Below are 20,968 nucleotides of genomic sequence, written 5' to 3' on the forward strand. Positions count from 1 at the left end.
AATGTGCCTTTTAATTCAAGGCATTCTATGATTTTGTGATTTGAAGTAGGAAGACAGAATTAAGACTCTGAAAGAGACACCACTTGGTGACCTACTTGAAATGGTTTCACCAACCAGTTGATGATTGCTCCCATCATCTCATAAAGAAGCTGCCTTCCTCCAACAAGGCAACTGCTGAGTCTTGTGGCTCATGTTTTGAAAAGCTTTGCCTTGGAGGTCTGGCTGAGTTGGGATGAGTTGGGGTCTCTCTGGCTGAGAGAGTGATTTGTATCATCTAATTCTGGGCAAGTGAGGTCTATACGTCTATATCTGAGGTCATCAACCAGGGTTCTCTTTACCAGCAAGGGTTTTTAGGTTATGATCCTTCTGACTGTTGTGTAGGAGACCACTGCAGGATGAGATGACACTCACCCTTAAACGCATGTACATACAGTCAGACAACTCTCACTCAACATTTCTCATATTTTTCTACATTAAAAAACAGAAACTTATCTCAAGATATGAGGAGTGTCTAGCCAACATTTTGCTTCCCTTTGAAAGTAATTTAATAGTTTATTTTTCTACATGAGAACCAAACCCCTCTGCAGTCCTTGTTCTCTTTCATCAGGAGTTCTCATGAATATATACATTTCTGTGCTCTTGAGGAGTTTGGTCGTGGTCACCTCTCTGCTTTCTTCTGGTTAGCTTTTTGGCTTGTGGTTGTAATGCATAATTTTACCTTGCTGTTGTAATTGGAGAGGTTAAAAAAGATGCAATGATTTAGAGACAGATATGCTCCAAATCATAAATTTTATCAAGTTCCCCATCCTTCTGTACTCATAGGTGTCCCTGTAACATTTTACTAGTTTTCTTCTGAAACTGCAAGACAGTTTTATGGTTGTTATCTTTTCTCAGTGAGATTGAATGCTGAGGGACCACATACTGCTAAAAGGAGATTTATGGCTACATTCCAGCTGATACTCATTTTGTTGACTCCACTTTTTACAGATGAGTTGTGAAATGCTGTTTAAATTTTCTGTACTGCCTCCACATTTTCAGAGAGCTTCAGTTATCATCAGCTTTGCACTCCATTCTACAAGCCGTCTGCTCTAGTTGGTGTTTCTGCGTGTTGAGTCTTTGATACCACTCAGAGCCAAGCAAGAGTTATAAGAACTTTTTACAGTCAGAAGTAACATTGGAATCTGTCACACAAGCAGTAACTTTTGACACTTAAAAAGTGTCTCTTGGAGATTTCTTCAGGTGCTATTGTTGTGCACCCCAGCTGGAAGGAGTTTGAAAAGTTTTCATCTGCTTTGACAAGTGCTTGTGGTTATGTATTCTTTGTTTCTGCCTTCCATGTAACACATTTTAAAATGCATCATATTTTGCTCTGCTGCATCTTCCACTTACATCCAGCTCCCCTTTCTTTTGTTGACTATTCAGTTTACCACTCTGAGGTTACTAAATGCTACAACAGCCACCCGACTGACTTCACAGCTTCTGACTAATGGAATGCTTTTGACCATTTAATATACTCAAACATTACATAATGTGAGCTTTCCCATGAATAAACATTAGAAAAATGCTTATAATGCCATTTCAGGAGCTGGGGTGTAGATTAAATATCCTCACATATCCTTGAATGCAGGAATTGCCTTATTCATTTAATCTTCTGTTTTTACATTTGAAGGAACAACTGTAGTTTAGCACAGTATGATAAAGCATCGGTGCTTCCAGCCTAAAAGAAGGAAAAAAAAAAGGAATTCCTTATCCTTTAGTCTTCTATCCCCACTTAATGAATACCATTATAATAAAACATAAACTTTAATTTGTAGATGAAGAATGTACATTATTTTATTATTTTCTAGAAAGCTCAGTTTTGAGAATTTTTTCTGACAGAGGTATTTTTAAATAACTACAAAACAACTGCTTGAGCCAGGTTGAAGCCAGTTAGTTGTCACTCTAGATGAACATACATTTAGCCAAATTAGTTTCAAAATTGAGTGATGAAAATGTGAGAGATTCTTGTTAGCAATGCTGTATGATTCATTCGATGTGTTAGTGGGGAATTCAGAGAAATAACTAGTGTTTTACCTTTAACTCTAGACTTTGCACCAGAGCAAGTTAAGATTCATTTACTTTAAACATTTTTACAACTTTAGCTTGCATTTAATATATATATATGTTTATGGACTTAACTGCTCGTAAAGGACAGCATGGAATTAAGCTATTATTTTTATCTGATCAAAACAGTTTTGTTATTTTCAGATACTAAGTTTTTAAGGCATAGATGAAACCTGTACAGATGTTCCATATAGATGAAATCAGAAAGTTGTATTTATTTTGCTTTTAAAACTGAGGACCAAGAAGACTGGGGTGGAGGAGGTATGGTGGAGAAGGACACGTAGGTAAGGATGAATTGTGTCTTAGGACTAAAATTTACCATAAATTGGTAAGATGCAGGCATAAATATTGCAGTGAGGATTCTAAAAGATACAATCATATATAAGCGGAAGTCGTAAACATAATCATGCAGAATGAAATTAAGGAATAAGAGTAAACTAGGATAGATTAAATAGAATGTGTAACTGTAAACAAGCATATTTATATGACATGTTGGTAGGCATACTAAACACTTTCTGGAAGGAGAATGCCTAGGTAAAGATAGTATTGGAGTGACAGAATAGAGCTGTAAAGGAGTGATGTTTTGTCTTAAAGTAATTTTGGATTCCAGGAGGCAAAAATAAATGTTCTGAGAATCCTGGAGACCTATTCTAAGAACAGTCTTTGAAGACTGAGGCCAAATGCAATATCCAAGTGACATGTCTTTAACATAAGGATTAAAATAATCTATCTATCTCTGATTTGATAAATTGCCCAATAATCTCCACTAATTATATTGATTGACACTGCTTATATCTGGAATACAAACTGATTCAACACAACATATTGAAAGGTCAAATTATATGCCAAAAAAACATTTTTCCCCTCACCTTCCTCCCTACATGGAAACATCCCAAACTGTCATAATTAACAGAGCAAAAGAGGTGAGGCTATTAATAGTCACATTTCAAAAAGCATAGTCCTGTATGATACATAAAATTAAAATAAATATAAGTTCTTGCAAATTTAGTGCAGCATCATATGGCAGACCTAAACACATTCAGAGGAATAATGTACACAAGACCCAAAAACTATTCATAAAAACACATTAGACAGGAATTCTTTCAGAGAGTACTGGATCTTATAAAAAAGGAGGAGTGCAGAAAAATGTGTAACAATGTAAAGCCAAATGGTCTTTGTGCTGATCATTGCTGTGGTAGAACATAAAGAAGTTCTCACTTCAAACACTTTTTTGATAGTCACTGAGCCTCAAAACATTTTGCTGCTACTCCGTTAGCAATGGAAGAGAGTTCAGAATAAATAAATAAAATTCATTGGGTCATATCATCAATATCATATATTATTCACCTAAGTTTAAACTAAAATAAGAAACTGCCAAGCTGTCATCATGATTTCTAATTTACAAGTTTTGAATTACAATTTTTATAATATATATGAAGACTAAAAAATAGCTTAGCATTCATTGCAAGTGCAATATAGTGCTTGAAAAGAGGCTCCATATATCTAGAGAAATGCTTCCAGGAAACCTACCTTCCATACTAACAAAAATGGTTGAAACTGTAGTCATAAGTATGTGGATCTATGAAGAAAATACAATGTAGTTTCAGTGTTGTCAAAGAGGCATAGGATGTGCAAGTAGAAATGACTGTGTTTCTAAAGTAAAAAGGGTAAAAAAGTAAAATCTTTAGAGATAGCAGAAGTAAAGTCTTTAAAAGTAGGAAAGAAAGGATAAAAATAAAGGATTCATGTTCACAGTGGGGAATATTTGCCAGTGGAACTCTGTGGGGATTGATGTTGATGCTTGTGCTGTTCAGCAGAGTCATTAGTATGAAAAGGGGGCTGAAATCCAAAGATGCCAAAGTTTGCTGATGTACTGACAGGTTGGAGAAATCACTCACAGCACTGCATTACTGAGTGATAAAAAGACAGATACAACCCATCTGAAGAAAAATAACATGTAGGAAAACCTTAAATATGCAGATTACACTGTAGTGAGTGGCTGCTCTTTCTCAGAAGAGGAATTGCAGTACAAACGTGGGATGTTCTCTTGGAACATCCCAGCAGTCAGCAGTAGGATGAATAGCAAGCAGAGTGTTGGAAAGGAGGAGGGTGAAGCAGCATCAGTTCACTAAGCGCTTACTGAGCACAAGTCTGCCAGTGGAACAGTGCGTGTGGTTCTGGCCACCCTATTGACAGCCAGTTGAATATGAGCCAGCAGTGTGCCTTGCTGGCCAAGAAGTCCAACAACATCCTGGCCTGTATCAGGAATGATGTGGTCAGCAGGAGCAGGGAGGTCATTCTCCCCCTGTACTCAGCACTGGTGAGGGCACGCCTTGAGTGCTGTGTCCAGTTCTGGCCCCTCAGTTTGGGAAGGATGTTGAGATGCTTGAGTGTGTCCAGAGGAGGCAACAAGGCTGGAGAGGGGCTTGGGACACAAACCCTGTGAGGAGCAGCTGAAGGAACTGGGGTTGTTTAGCCTGGAGAAGAGGAGGCCTAGAAGTGACCTTATTGCTCTTTAAAACTTCCTGAAGGGAGGTTGTAGACAGGTGAGGGTCGGTCTCTTCCATCGGGCAGCAACTGACAGAACAAGAGGACACAGTCTCAAGCTATGTCAGGGAAGGTTTATGTTGGATATTAGGAAAAAAAAAAATCACCAAAAGAATAATAAAGTACTGGAACTGTCTTCCCAGGGAGGTGGTAGAATCACCATCTCTGGATGTGTTTAAAAATAGACTGGACTTGGCACTTGGTGCTATAGTCTAATTGAGGTGTTAGGGTATATGTTGAACTTGATGATCTTAGAGGTCTCTTCCAACCTCATTATTCTGTGATTCTGTGATCTCCAAAGGACAGAAGATTAAAATATTTCAGCTAGGAAAAGTGAGGGAAATTCAAGAGGAAAGTAATAAATAAAACCGCAAATTACGTGGACAGGCTGAACAGGAAATATTACTCGTCTCTGGAAAATATTCATGACAATCACCACTCAGATTGTAACATGGAATTCAGGGGCACCAAAACCCTTTAAAGAAAAAAAATTAACTATTTTTGGATGACAAAAGCACACAGATTTCAGTGATTACATAAACTAAAGGAAGAAAGATAGGAAGGATGGGTGGAAAGAAGGTCCGATTTACATGTGTTGATTTGAATGCAATCTTCAGCCCTGAAGGTTTCTAACCCAAAGATTACAGAACTCAAAGACATCCTAGGACAAGTATTGTTTGTATTTACCCTTTCTTATTTCAGCTGCCAGTTACTATCAGGAGCTCTGTCTGTGATCTAGGTGGACCTTTGCCCTCACACAATTTAGCTGGTCTTGTCTCTTGGCAGGAGAAGCTTGGGATATTGACATAGCATTTCTCTGAAACAGGAGTGTGAAAAGTAATATGTAACTTATTTAACTAAAGGCCAAGAGCCAGAACAGGCAGCCAACACAATAAGCAAAGCTCCACTATAAGAAGCTCATGGACTTTCCTCCTCATGCTTGCCTATTAGGTTGTTGTAGTACTGTCACTTCTGAAAATGAAAATAATTGCCACATCATAAAATAGCCGACTGCATGTAAATCACTGTTTTGCTGGCAACCAGGAAATCCATAAGGAGAAGTGACTATGTCAGCTGAAAATCAGGTAGATGTCATCTCAAGCTTGGTGCAGTCTTCCCTACTTTCAGTACAGTGAAACAGGCTGGATTTTCAAGATCCTTGTGATTAAGCATCTGCAAATTGTCTCTGGGAGCTCTGAATCCTTTCCCCATTCATTGCTACTGGTGAACACAGATACTTGTATCTTCAGTGCCTTCTCCTGACACCAAAGCCCATTGGCATGATCCTTTTCACAGCGAGATACATATTCCCATTTTAGGGAAGCACAGGGTTAGAAGTGGGAAACAATTATGTCTGCCCAGAGGATGACCATGTATGTGAATCACCCTCATGAGGTACCTGGGGCTGAAAGCCAGGAGCTGAGAGATGTGTGGCTCTATGGTTGGGTGGCCTCTGCATGTGGTCAGAGCAAGCCTTAGCCTAAATATCTACCTGCAGTATTTCTTGTCTTCCTACCCTCCTTAGGAAATTAAACTACAGCTTGTAAAAGAAAAAGCTGGCGCAATCACAGGGATGCCCCATTCCTTGAGAAAACCATTTGTATCCTGTATAGTTTTGTACTGCAGCCTCTGTTGTCTGTGGTTAGAGAAATAGCTGCTAGAGGAACAAAGACAGGCTTTACTAACACAGGACATAAAAATTTGCTCTTAATCAGTAAAATGCAGATCACATATTCTGGGAAATGTAAGATCTGATGGCAGAATAACAAAGCCCTAAGTTTTAATGCATCCAGTCTGTAATACAGTTAGGACTAGTTAGAAGACACCTGGATTATTTAATTTTAGTTTCAACTGAAATTTCATATTCTGTATTTCTTCTCACTTTATAAAAATTTCTGAAAAAAAATATTTTCTTTATGTAATGCAACAGAAAGTTTTGATTTTGGAGCATCAGTGTTTTGTGGTAGGAAGACATTTTGTTGTGAATTTCTAGATCTGCTATATTTATGCATGAAGCAGAAGTGGTTTTTTTCTAATTTTGAACTCTTACCCTGAATGTGTTTCCCTGAAATATTAGACTGTTTAAAGCCATCAACTAATGATTTCCTGTCATTTTGAAAAGTTAAAGAGGGGACATCATTATTCATACATAATCATTGTGTATACAAAACCATAGAATCATTGAGGTTAGAAAAGACCTCTAAGATCACTGAGTCCAGCTGTCAAACTATGGAGCCATTTAAATTCCTAAGTGCAGCATGCATGCCTCTTAAGTTAGGATAAAGTATGATAATTTCTTAACAGAGTTTTCAAACATATTTATGATTTAGCAGAGGAATATATCTTTTCTTTAGGGATGGGTATTGAAATGTTCTTTCTAAAAGTTACTTTTATTAAATCCCAAAGGCTTTTCCATAAAAATCTGTGAACTTGGATTTGCATGCATGTCTTTTTTCAAAGTTTGTACATTAGAGCACTAAGCATACAAAGCTAAGAAGTAGCCAGGATGTTGATAAAAGGTTAACGGAATGTTAATGCAGCGTTTTGGTATTGAAACACAGAGCTTATTTCTTTCTGAGAATTGTATTGCCCATTCCTGCTAGATGACAACTTTAAATTTAAACCAATTTCAGTCTACTAATACATGATATCTTTCTTTTTAGAAAGCTAAGAAAATAGACTGATTAAAGAAAGCTGTGGTATTAATATCCTTTTAGGAAATGGTCCTGTATGGTCAGACCCCTGTACAGTCACCTGTGCTAGCAGCATTAAAAGTACAGTAGAGCTAGAAGCAGTGCTGGGAGAGCTTTGGGACTTGCCAGTGTTCCCCTGTTTACTGGAATGCTGGAAGGGAAGAGGCAAATTTGCCCGGCATGAGGTTGACAAGTCATTGTTTCCTCTGGGACCCCAGCTAGTATCACAGCACTGCTGTGACCCATGCAGGCCTGCAGCTCCCTCCAGCCTCACACGGGAACTTCTGGTATTGAGTTGCTGCATTACACATTCCTTGGTGTCACTGGTACACAAGAAAAAAGGGAAGAAGTTAATTCCTTTACTGACAAAATGTCACAGACATATTTTTTAATTTGTTGATGGAAGAGTTATTTTGAAAGCTGTACATAAAGTGATGCCTGACACCAAATTTGATATTACATGGCACATTTTGTTCTTGTTCTGTCTTCTCTGTTTTATGAAAACCTCAATGTTTACAATTTTATTGAAACACTGCAACTATTCTATGATTTGATTTTTTATTTCAACTAAGTGATTGAGTGTTTTCCTAGATTGATCTTTAATGAATCAGAAGATGTACATTCTACTTTTTAGTGCACTACAGTATGAAAGTTAAACCTCAGTTATTTTAACAGCTAGATTTATCTTCTTCTGGGACTTTCAGCCAAATCACTTGGATTCAACCAAATCAGTTGGAAAATTCTGCAACAGAACAGAGGGTTTCTTGCCTTATGTTGAGCAGAACTATTGGAAGGCCAATGTTGGATTCTGCTGTGCTTTCTCGCTGTTAAAAACTTCTTCCTTCTCCCTAATACATGATTCTCTTATGACCCTAAAAATATTCCTTGCTTCGGATGCTCAGTTCTCAGGATGTGAACTTCCAGAAGGAAAAACTGACTGTGGTTGAACCAAATCTCCAGCCAGCTTGCCATTACCTGGCAGTGAGTCCTGGATATGGCATAAGAACAGCAATAGGCATCAAGCTGCTAAAGCAATCCCACAAGAATGGTGGAAGGAAGTTGGTGTTTGTTTTCTAATAGGCCTCACCTTATAAATTTCCATTTTCCAAAATTTCATATCAATGCATCCTGACAAGGATCCATAACTAGCAAACACAGAGGTGTTAGTTCCACCTAACTGCTGGGAAAGATTGCATGCTTTGGTTTAATTTTGGTTTATTTGATGCACTAAAGATTGGTGGGAGATAAAGGAAATTATGAAATTGTGGTGGATGACATTGGCTGAGGTGTTTTAACTGGAAGATTTAACTAGGTTTTGCTGGGAAAAGGTCTGTTTTGAGAAAAACTTGGAAGGCTCTTCCTCTTGGAAGAGGCTTTATAAAGTGCATGGATATTATTTCTAAGATTAGCTTTGTCTAGACTTTCTGATGTGGATTTCTTTTATATATATACACCTTCTAGCTTCCACACCTTACTGTCAGAAAAATTGTATCCATATTAAGTGCAAGAAAGGAGAGTAGAAATTAACATCCTTTTAATAGATTTTCTGTGAAAAAATGCTTGTTTTGACTTCCCTGTCAAAAGATCCAATTGGCTAAATTTATTGGCCAGTTTTGCAGATTAGTCCTCCAAAGTCCTGCGGTATCAAAATATTAAGTAGAGAAAGGGGAAATTTTAAGGTTCTTCAGATTTTTAATTTCCCTGTGACTAGCCTACATCTGGGACAAGCAGTGCTGGCAAGTCTCCCAGCTCTATGAGTAACACACTTTGGCTTCTGTCTGCATTTTTCAATTAAGTAACCCACCAGACCCCTGTGTAACCTCTGTCCAACTCTCACTGCATATCTATTCCATTTTATTGCAGCAGACACTCTGCCATCCTTTTTCACATCTCCCATAGCAACTGGAATTTTACATATGGACATAAGAAAGGGGGGAAAGCAACCAGTTGGAAGTGGGTATTCCCCTAGCAGTCTAAAAATTATGCAAAATCTGTAGCTTCTTTTATCTCTGTGGCAGAATTGCCTGAAACAGGGCCCAAAATCGAATGCTCAGCCTGGGGACATTGGCATCAGCAAATAGTTCTTGAATGATACATCTGGTCAATTCCTTTCAGGATTAATTTTGCTTTACAAGGCAAGTTCTTAATATATTTTTCTCTCTTTTGTATATTGCTTGCAAAATCTGATTTACTAAAAAGGGGCAAGTAAGTGCTTACACTTTTGAAGATGGCCAATACATTATTTTCATTGAAATAATTGTGTTTGGGTTATTTGACCTAACTGAAATTTAAGGTGGCAAATTAAGTGTAGTAGATCCTTCCATCTGCTATTCCAACTTAATCATATTCTGTTTTACTTTCTAAAGTTAGGATATTTTTGTAGAAAATTACTGTTCTTTCTTAGAAAAAGTTTGGTATAAAAATAAATTGAAAAATGTAGCAAGAAAATAAGGAAGTACACATTTCTTCAGAAAATGGGGACTGCATTTACAGATGTTCTTGTATGTACCATACATTGTCTGATTTAAAAGCCTTTCAAGTGGAATTGAATTGAAGTTTTCACAAGTGCTGTATCACAACACTTTGCTCTGCTCCGGGTTCTGTCGCTTGCATGGTCCCTGCTAACTCTCTTGTCTCTGCACAGTGTCAGTGGCAGAGTAGTTCCATTCTCTGTAAATGGCAGTCAAGAGATCTTTTATCCATCCCAGTGCTGCTACAGGACAGGCCTGTGAAGAAGCAGATCTAGCCATGAATATGTGAGCTGATAGTGCAGAGGGTGTTTATGCATGGATGGATTTGACCACTGAACCGAGCAGCGTAGTAAATGCTGCAGTTTTGTTGTCTCTTCTAACAGAAGGTCTTGAAGTGCTTGCTCATGACTTGGGTAATCTCCACAAGTCACAGCAGTTCTATCAATTATAAAAGAGAACATTTTGTTGTACAGTGAGATCATTATTTCTTACTGTAAGACATGCATTTTGACTTTAACATTCATGTCCCAGCCTTGTTTTTGTGAAAATCTCTGAGTGATGCAGAGCATCAGGTACAAGCTGAGTGTCACAGTTGCCAAGCCATTTGGCTTGCTGGTAGAAGTGTCCATGGCTCAACAGGGAAGCCATTAGATACTAATGTGAGGCAGTAAGGTTGGTCATATATGCAAGGCACTAAAATGATCATAATCACTGTTAATAAATTAATGCACATTTCTGTGCATTCTTTTTTACCTGCTTCATCAGAGTAATAACAGAGATGGGAAACAGAGGTCAAGGATTCTTCTGGGAAAAATATCAATATGCCATTGAAATTTATTCTGATGTCCTGTTTAGGCTTACAGTTGCAGTACAAATACATAAAATAGGGTTGGAAAGGATTCTAAAGATCACCCAGTTCCAATCCCCATGCCATGAGCAGAGACACCTTCAAATAGACCAGGTTGCTCTAAGCCCTATCCACCCTGACCTTAAACACTTCCAGATCTATGGCAGCCACAAGTCAGCCTAGAGGGAAATTAAAAAACAAAATCCCAAAATGTTAGAAATCATAAAAATGTAAACAGTAAAAACTTTCAGAAATAGAGATAATTGGTAACTCTGCTTAATGTTCTAGATTTTGACAGCTTAAAATACTGTTATGCTACAGTCTTCCACTGACAGGTGAAAGAATAAGGTCCAATCAAATATATTTCTGTTTGCTGCATTTGTGATTTTGTAAATTTGACACCACAAAGAACATTTTTACAGTTATACCAATTTCAAATGCTTGCCTTTGAAATTTTTGACCTTTAGCAGTGAGATTGCCTGCATCACAGATTCATGATACACTATCCTTCAGGAAAATTATGTACTAGCAGAAGTGGTGGTGCTATCCATAGTGAGACCTTGAGGCCATATCCCATAGAAAGCATGGAGGAAAACTGCTCTGTTTGTGTGGGAAGGAATATTTAAATGATAATTTCAGAAATAGCATTTGAAATGTGCTGATACTTGGCTGGGATGTGAATGCTGAGAGGCTTCTGATATGCCACAGCCAAACCCAGAAAGAAGCATGATCTGCCAATTTGCAGTACCCCTCCTAGTGTCATTTTTTTAAGGGGCATCTTGCAAAAATAAAAAAGATTTCGATGGTCCCTGTTAAAGCAAATTGAGAAAATGAAAGCATACAATTCTTTCAGTATCCTGTGAAAAGAATTACAGTTGGTACATGATATGTGGATGCAGTTCCATCTACCAAACCCAAAATCCAGTTCAGATAAAAGCTATTTGTCTTTGTTGTGTTATTGTAGCAGTTGCAGCACCTGCCCTCCCTTCCTTGGACTTTACACTTCATGATTTAGGGCATCAAATGTGATCCAAAAATATTCTTTGTCCTCATTTTTACAATGTATTTTGAACTTGTCTCTACATACATTCCCTAAATATTTTCAGGTTCTTTTCTTCATTTGTGCTATGCTGTGCAATGCTAGTAAGAAATATGTGTCTCTAATACTGCACTTTTTTTATTTAGTAGAAGCTAGGATTCTTATGTAATTTTTCAATACTAACAACTGGCTTAAATAGGTTATGACTATAATTGAAAAAATTGCCATTTGCCATCCAAGTCAGGTATATACAGAGAACACACTGTAGTGTACAATGTAGTATGGATGTATGGACTAAACTAAGATACAGACTAAAAAGAGATAGGGACCCTAAAAAGACACCCTTCTGCCTATTCACCCCCCTCCTTGAGAATACAGAAATACCTTTTCAATAAGAGCAGCATAAGTCTATGCTGTTAGAAATGAAAAGGAGCAGCAAACACCACCAGGACAGTTTTCTTATTCATTATGTGAACACTTTAACACAGTAGTAAGAAGTCAAAAAATAAAAGATTGAAACAGAAGACACAAGCATCTATTGAACTGATATTCAAAAATGCCATGTTGTAAACAGTGTAAAATATAATCTGTTTATGTTGTTCATTGTTATTCATCATTTCAGCAAGTGGAAGTTCCATTTTCACAGTATTTTGTATTGTTCTCATATGTGTTTGCAATTATTTGATTTATATTTGTTTTCAACTAATTTGTGATTTCAAATGTATAAAATGGCCCCAAATCTTTTTTCTTGTATCTAGCCACTTTGTGTTGGAAGAGGCAACAAAATTGTGGAACAACAACAAAAACAAGTAATTTTGGATGTAAGGTCTGTTTGCTTTGAAAAGGATTTGCATGTTAGTGTATCAAAATGCTCCCATATCAGCTTCCTTTCTTGTTTTCAAGAGAAATTCTGAATTACGAGGCTTGAAAACCAGATCAAAGGGAAGAAGTTTGTTCAGGCTACCACTATTGCAGGTTCAGTTAGTAATTACAACATTCCATTGTGGTATAGGAAAATGTAAATTCTTTGTTTTCTGTACCTTATTTAATCAGGTGTTGCTGTTGTTTACTGCATGACTGAGATCAAAAATGCCATTAATAAATTCAGAGAATAAGACAGTGATTCACACATCCCTCAGTTCAGATTAGGTGAAGGAGAGGAGCACACTGAACTGAGAATTAAATACGGTGTAATGATTGGCAACACTTTCACAATGTATTGTTCCTAAATAGTCTAATTTGATTTATAGTAATTCAGTGTAAATATAATCCTTTTGTCAAGGAAGTGTCCTGCAATTTATAGTTTAGCATGAAATATATGACATCAGAGAACGATTTTGATTCGGTAAGCTCATGTTTGTGCAGCAAAAAGAAAAACCAACAAAAGAAAAAGAAAATGTTCCTTAAACAGAGAAACAGGGACATAGTGGGGAGGCTCTCAGCTTCCCACTGGAGTTACCTGGAAGGAGCGACTGCTGTCCTCAGGTCTCCAGTGGGTCCCAAGCTGGGCTGTTTCAGAGATCCTCCTTTCAGCCTAAAGACTAAAGACTAAAATAAGACTAAATTTTTAAATATCCCTCTCTGATTTCAAGCATGCTTAATTCACTGAATCACAGAATATCTGAGTTGGAAGCAGATTGAGGGATCCCATTAATGCTCATTTTCCCAAGTTTTGGCTCACCATCTCATTGCTCATCACTGGACAGCCTGGTTTTGTTCCTTTCCCCCTTCCAAGCTCATTTAAAGCTTTGTCATCAAGCCTCACTAGCTCCTGGGCTAGAGTTCTTCTTCCCCTCTGAGACTGGTGCATCCTGTCAAGTGTCAGTGGACCACATGTTGAGTACATTATCCCATGGTCAACAAATGCAAATTTTTTCCACTGACACCAACCTTGGAGTCATACATTGACCTGATGGATCTGCCTATTCCTATCAAACTAGTGGATTTCTTTGCCTCTGAAAGCCCTTCTTTCCAGGTTTACACTCTCTTGGTTCATATGCTTTCTGAGAGAGACAAGGGAATCTGTATGTAAGAGTCTCATGGCAAAGTACTGCTTAGAGAGCAATAGAAATAAAGCTGTAGTCTTATAATTATATTTTAATAGCTTTCTTTTTATTTTAAGGTTCTTTGACCTAATCCCAAAAGTTATCGCAGTCACAGTATCCAATGTATCATTGTTTTCAGCTCTTAGCAGGTGGTTTTTAAAGCCCTCTTTTGATGATACATGGGCCCCACATAGTAAAGTCAATAGTTAGACAGGATATAATTTAGACTTCAGCTTTTCCTCTCAGTTTGAAATAAAATGATTACATTTCAGGGAAGTCTAAGGAAAGATTTAAAGTTTTATATCAAAAGCTGAATATTTTCTTTTGTTGTACCCTCTTCTTTTAAAGAACATGGTATTCATTTAAAATAATGCTTGTTCTGATATATTTGAAAAGGCACTACTCTGAATTAAAAAGAAATTAATAAAGTATGCATGTATGGAAGGGGAAGATTGCCTTCCTCACTGGAGCATTTAGTCAAAGGGTTTAATGCAGCCAATTCTGCTTAACTGATAGAATGAGGTACCTGCAAAGACAAGCTGTAAATAACAGATGGCCAATAGTGTTTACAGAGCAGCCATTCACGTGACAAAATCTTCTGGGGCTCCTCTCCACAGGCAGGTGATAAAGCGATATTATAATCTCTGTTTCAGACTAGAAAATGGTCCTTGACTGTCTTTAAACCCATGAAAGTAGTTCTAGGCAATAGCTCCACATAATTACAGTTCTGGTAATCCTTGTAACCCTTGTGATGCCTTTCGTTTCTTGTACCATAAAGTTATACAAGGCTAGAGGCCACTTATAGTATACAAAGTTGTAAAGCTGACACAGGACTCAAAAATAGGTGCAATATCCCAGCTATGAATAGAGTAAGAAGAGAGGAGTAAGATAAGAACAAAATAAATTTGTTGTGTAATAAGATAAGGTTGCTTTAACTGTTGATATCTGTGGGGCTGCTTTACCAAAGATGCCCCAAGCACATTTTTTAAAAGCATTACCTACTAAATGGAATTCCTGGAAATATCCTAAATATTCCTGTAAATATCCTAAAAGCAGATAGGCTGATGTTCATCACATCAGCCAAATGAGCAAAGATCTTTTTTCAGAAGCCCTCAGAAAAGTCTAAAAATAAGCTTGCTGTAGCTAAGTAGACTGCCCTCGTGCTTGTTAAAATGAAGACTGAAAAAGACTGTTACTTAAGGGGAGAGTGTTACTGAACTAGCAAGTTGAAATTTTCTCATGATGTTATTGCAGAAAAAAGCTAATTTATTTCAGTATTTTCTTCTGGGAAAAAAAATTCTTCTACCTGTTAGCAGAAATGAATATTACCATCTTAAGGCAACACTACCAATATTGTTTTACATTCATTTGCCTAGTATCAGTGGTGCTTATTTTCACATGTGGACACCTGGCCATGGGAATCGAGGTTAACATTGCTTCATTAGCCTCCACACCACCAGGTAAATAGACAGACAGTAACAACTGTTGAGGTTGTTGATTAAGGATTCAGGAAGAACAGGGGCTCATGGTACAGAAGGGTGAAGGTCTGTTTTCAACTGAAATGACTCTTACAATGGCATGAATCGTTAATGTGTTTTTGTTCCAGAATTCTAGAAGAACTGATGTGGTGGCAGAATTGAGACGACAATTAATGGCTGCTGAAGAAGAAGAAAGTTCATCATATCCTCCTCTGAATGTAACCACTGGAAATTACACATGCATCCTTTTCTATGCTAGTAATTTTAGCCTCAAAGCCAACAGTTCAGTTTTAATAGATTTGACAAATGCAACATTTTTAACACAGAATGTGGATATTTCTGCCTCTGAGTGCTCAGACAGCAACACAACGTGAGTAGCATAAGAAATTTAATGTCATAATATATGTAATTTTGAAAATTTTCAGAAATATTACAGTGCAAAATCAGTGTTAATTTTCTTCTTCTAAAGCATCCAAAAATTTAGAAAAATGTATTCTTAGAGGAAAAAATTAAGACCACAAAAACTGTTCAGACAAGGCCTGTTATTGTCACGATTTTTTTCTTCTTATGTTCCCTACTTCTTTGTTTGTTTGTATTTGGTCCAAAGAGGTTTCCCTGTGCCTGATCTCACAATCACAAAAATCTCCACTGGCATTAATGAGACCATAATTTCATTCCCTTGAAGGGGAGTATTGCCAGTTACAAGGTAGTAACTCAGCTAGAAGTACATTAATGAAACATGATCTCTGTTTTCTTTACTTTGAAGCACCTGCTCTTGGGTAAATAAAACCCTGGAAATATTTAGTCATATTTTTCTATGTACTGAACCTTTGCTATATGACTTTTGTAATTGTCTACTGATTAACAATATATCCCTCAAATTGAAATGTCACAATGATCTAATTAAAGCTGACTACTCTAACATTAAAAATCTGTTTCTTATTCTTAGATTGTCATTAAAATATACAAATCCAGTGAATGGAATCAGCAGCCTGGAGATAAGGTAACTTACGATTTATTTTAAATAGATCTTTTGTGGTTTACAATACCTGTTAATAAATTAGGAACAAAAATAGGGAGGAAGTTAATTAAAAATATTTTTTATTATTTGCTTTCTCTTCTGAAGAGTCATGATGCAGGAAAACAATAGTACAGTCTTTGTACAGAAAATATATTATTATGCTCAGGTAAAGTTTTGAAAAAATATTGTAGGCAAACATCCATATTGTAAGGTACTGGTATATGCAGTTTCCTGTTTTACTAATGGGATCATTTGTGATTTGCAAAGACTTTGAGGGGTTGAAATCTACCTGCATGGCCTGGGCTGTATTGTGTCCTAATGTGGATTGCCAGTGCACTCTGTCAGTACTAGCTTGTGGTTAATGAGAGGTGCAAAAAGTTTTAAAGTCTTTACTGCCCCATAGATGGTGACAAGACCATATTTCTCCTACCAAGGCAATAGGGAAGAAAAGCTAGGGAATTGGAAGACCAGGGAAGAAAAATCAAAGGGAGAATCATAGAATTGTTTACATTTAAAAATGTCTCTGTGATCATTGAATCCAATCTTTAGCCCAGAGCTGTCAAGTCCACCACTAAATCATATCCTAATTGCAACATCTTCTAAATATCTTTAAGGATGGAGACTCAGCCACTTGCCTGGGGAACCTCTTCCAAGGACTGGCAACCCTTTAACTGAAGAAATTTCTCCTAATATCCAACCTAAACCTCCCTGGCACAATTTGAGTCCATTTCCTCTTGTTCCGTCTTCTTGGGAGAGGAAGATTGATAAGGTCCCCCCTGAGCTTCCTCACCTCCAGGCTAAACACCTGCAGCTCCCTCAGCCACTCCTTGTGCCACAGGACTTGTTCTCCAGCCCCTTCAACAGCTCTGCTGCCCTTCCCTGGACATGCTCTGGTGCCTCAATGCCTTTCTGTCAGTGAGGGGCCCAGAACTGAACACTGGATTCCAGGTGCGACCTCATCAGTGCTGATGCAGGGTGACAGTCACTGCCCACACTACTGCTGATACTGGCCAGGATGGAATCAGCCTTCTGGCCACCTGGGCAGAGGCAGGGCCATGTTCAGCTGCTGTTGACCAGGACTCCCAGGTCCTTTTCCACCAGGCATCTTCGCAGCCACTCTGTCCCCAGCCCGTGGTGCTGCCTGGGCTGTTATGACCCAAGTGCAGGACTTGACATTGTTGAACCTCATACCATTGTCCCTGGCACATCAATCCAGCCTGTCCAGATGAATGCTCAAATAAATAAATACCATTATTTACACTGAGACAGAAAGACATTCTGTGTTAAGGTAAAAGGATCCCAGAAGAACTTGTCTTGAGGAGAGTTAGTGATGCGTTTGGAGTGATATTCAGAGTGCTTAGAGACACTTGGAGTCAGTATCAGTGGTCATAACAGGTGGCAAAAAAACAGACATACATCTCCCTTCTCCCTCAACCAGCTAGAGCTTTGTAAGAGAACATACTGTACAGTTAAGATTGCTGTTAGTATAGTAATTTTACTTTTTTGACTATTGAAGTTAGCAGCATATAGGATCCCTGGGACTTGTCCATGGTGATGGTGTCAAGCATGCCTTGGTCTCAGTAATGTAAATTATCAAATAGACATGTATTTCCCTAAACACTATGGGGAATTAAGAAAATATTTTCCTTGGATCCCATTCAAAAGATACTGATCTCAAACTAAGGCTCTACTCAAGCTTTTCCTTTTACTACAAGTCCTAAAATATATTTTTCTCTGGTGCTGCCCTGATGTTCTTCTGTCTGCTCTTTAGTGCTCCTATCCCACTCTGATAGAGACAGGCCCTCCAAAACACTGCTTTGATTCTCATTCTCATTCTTTATCTTTGCATATCCTAGCACAAATCTTGGCTGGTCTGCTGTAATCTCTTTCTGTATGAATGAATGTGGTTGTTTCCTACATTTGTCCTGAATATGGGTATGCTTAGTATAGTATCATCCTTTCTAGTAAAATTACAGTTCCAGAAATTAGTACAAATCGTAAAGCATCCTATGGAGCACCACACTGTGCTTCAAAACTAGTTAACAGCTAGATCTTAAAGGTGTCATTTCCTTTAATAGTCAACAGGCTTCACTTAACTGTACAATGGCAAATTGCAAACCTTGAGACAGTACTATAGGAACAAAATCTTTTGGCAGTTGAAACATTTATCTTAGATTTTGTTTTCTGACACTGGCAGATCAAATGTGATGTTAGTGCACATATGGATTTAGTGAAGATTATTTAGAATTATGTTTAGTAGTCTGTTTATTAAAAACTTATGATTTTAATTAATTATTGAATAAAAAATTTAACTGGTCATGAATCTGAGTTGCATCTCAAGAGAAGAAATTTGAAGCAACTCTGCAAACAAACTGTAATTTAAATGAAAATGCCAGTACAAAAGGTGAATGGTTCATGTTTCCTTTTTTTTCAGGAAATTTTTTTCTATCCTTTGAGCCTGTTGTAGTAGAGGCAGAAATATTCACAGAGTCTTTCTTGAACTGTGTTTCTGCTTGAACATGTTATAGCTAAATATCAAAATGCATAAACAGCCCTTGAAGCTGGAATAAGAAACTCAGGCTCCACAATAGGTGAGGACTTTAAAAGAAACCTCAGGTAAGGTCTGGATATTTTCATGCCAAGCAAATAAGAATAGCATAGGCTGGCTGTGTTTTGCAGGAGAATTTTATTTATTCCACTGAGCCATGTGTGATCCAGGTTTTTAATAGACCTTCAGGGCAAATAAACACAAAAATGTCTAAATTGATCAATTTTTATTTATGACACAGGTGCTTAGAAATATAAAGTTGAATAGAGGAAGAATGTAGGGAGTAGCTTCCAGGGTAACCATTTCTTAGACCTTCACCTATGCATTGGCCTGTGTGTGGGAGATAGAGACTGACTGCTTTTTTACCCTCTCCCTTTAGTTTATTAAACTATATTTATCTTGACCCACAAGTTCCTCATTTTTTTTCTTTCTATTCTCTCCCCATCCTGTTGAACAAGAGGAGTGAGCAAACAGCTAAATGTGTGCTTGACTGCTGGCTGGTATCAACACATAACACCTCAGAGCCTTTATAAATTAATAATAGTTCTGAAGACTCACCTGATTATCTTTAGTTTTCTGTTGGATTGTTACTTGATGGGACAATGGTGTCATTTTAGGCCTTTGTTAGCTACCATAATACAGCAGTAGATGCTATATAATGCAAAGAATAAGATACATGGAACAGAACCAGAACAAGCCATTGACTTTTTTCATTATTTGCTAACACTTTATATTCACCTTGTGTATCTCAGCATGTCTCTTGTCCAGAGCTTCTAAAATCCATAGCGATATGTTTCAACCTCTGTTTTCCCCTTCTGGGTCATTTTGATTTGATTTCTTTTTCAAGATTACACCGTGGTAAGATCATGGTCTGCCTTAACAAGCAGGACACAAACAGGGCAGAGAGGTGGAAGGAACAGAGCTGAGAGCCACAAATGCACTTTTTTGCCTCTGTAAAGGCCTTTTATTTAAGTCTAGGGTAGCATACCTTGAAAGTGACTCCATAGAGGACCATGTTCAAGTAGCTGAGTTTATTCTTCAATACCTTCAGCAGCATGAGTAGGATCCAAAGGCTGCCCCCCTTATCAACAGCAGTCTGTGCCCACGTACAGAGCAGCTGGTCACATCCCACCTCCCGCTGACAGCTGCAGCTGCTGCTTCATCCTGTGCACACACAGCTGGCACCTCCCTCTCCTCCCTCCAGAAGAGCCACAGTCTCACTCATCCTCCTGCACTTGCACTGGGAGATGAGCTGTAAGGGAGTGGTTGTAGAGGGTTGTTGTGATAGTGTTAGGAAAGTAAGGCACTGCTGCAGCAGGAGTGGGAGCAGTGGGCAGTAGTCCTTTGCTGGAAGAAGCACCATCTCAGTTCTCTCCTAAACTGATCCAACCATTCAAGCACTTGTCTTTATTTTCCTCTGGGAAAAAGTGCCAAAGTGAATGGGAGTGCAGAACATTAGTATTCCAAACTTACATTGATACATACTTGACTGCTGTTGTTGCTGAATGTATAGAACAGAACAGAGCTGACCCAAAAAATATGTTTTTAAGTATTTTGCTTAACAGTTGTGTTTTTCTTTGAATATTTGAAACGTAATTCTAGCTATCTTCTGCTTCAGAAATACCTCTCCTTGTAATGATTAGCCACATGAGACATGATCAGTGGTGGTGGCATTCAGAGTTCATACAGTTATCTGTCACAAAGGGAACCTGGCCCATGACCAGGAATTTTTTGTGCCACCATACATAAAGTACATAATGTCTCTAATGTACATAATTGTCTCTAATCTTTAACACGAACATTTCCTTAAGAATACAAGGTACTTTCTGTTCTGCAGATAAAACCTTTGTTCTCTCTCTGCTCTGTATCATTAATTTGCTATAATATGTCCTATTTGACATCTACTCATTTGAGAAAATGTTAAACTAAATTAAGTAATTCTATAGATTTTTGTTGTTTGAATGCATTTTTTTCTTGTAATTTAATGAACTATAGTTGTACTCATTATCAGTTAAGTGTGCGCTTGTTGGAGGCTATTCACTGTTAGTTGTTTGGAAAAATGCTAAGGATAACAGCCTTCATTACTAAGTTAACTGTGCTCAACTACTTAACCAATTAGAATGTTAATTCTCATAAGTCTGCAAGTAACACAACATTTTAGTCTTTGGTGTAATGT

General features: G+C 37.7%; 1 protein-coding gene across 1 annotated transcript in view; it reads left to right on the forward strand.

Moving 5' to 3' along the window:
- LOC110483495 (V-type proton ATPase subunit S1) overlaps positions 1–20,968 on the forward strand; it is a 52,972-nt gene that overhangs the window by 22,786 nt on the left and 9,218 nt on the right. The window contains exons 7-8 of the mRNA XM_021553452.2: positions 15,352–15,593; positions 16,173–16,226. Of these exons, the coding sequence (XP_021409127.2) occupies positions 15,352–15,593; positions 16,173–16,226 (296 nt within the window). The remainder of the gene's footprint in view (positions 1–15,351; positions 15,594–16,172; positions 16,227–20,968) is intronic.

This window comes from Lonchura striata, chromosome 5, assembly GCF_046129695.1.
Source record: "Lonchura striata isolate bLonStr1 chromosome 5, bLonStr1.mat, whole genome shotgun sequence".
Classification (NCBI taxonomy): Eukaryota; Metazoa; Chordata; class Aves; order Passeriformes; family Estrildidae; genus Lonchura; species Lonchura striata.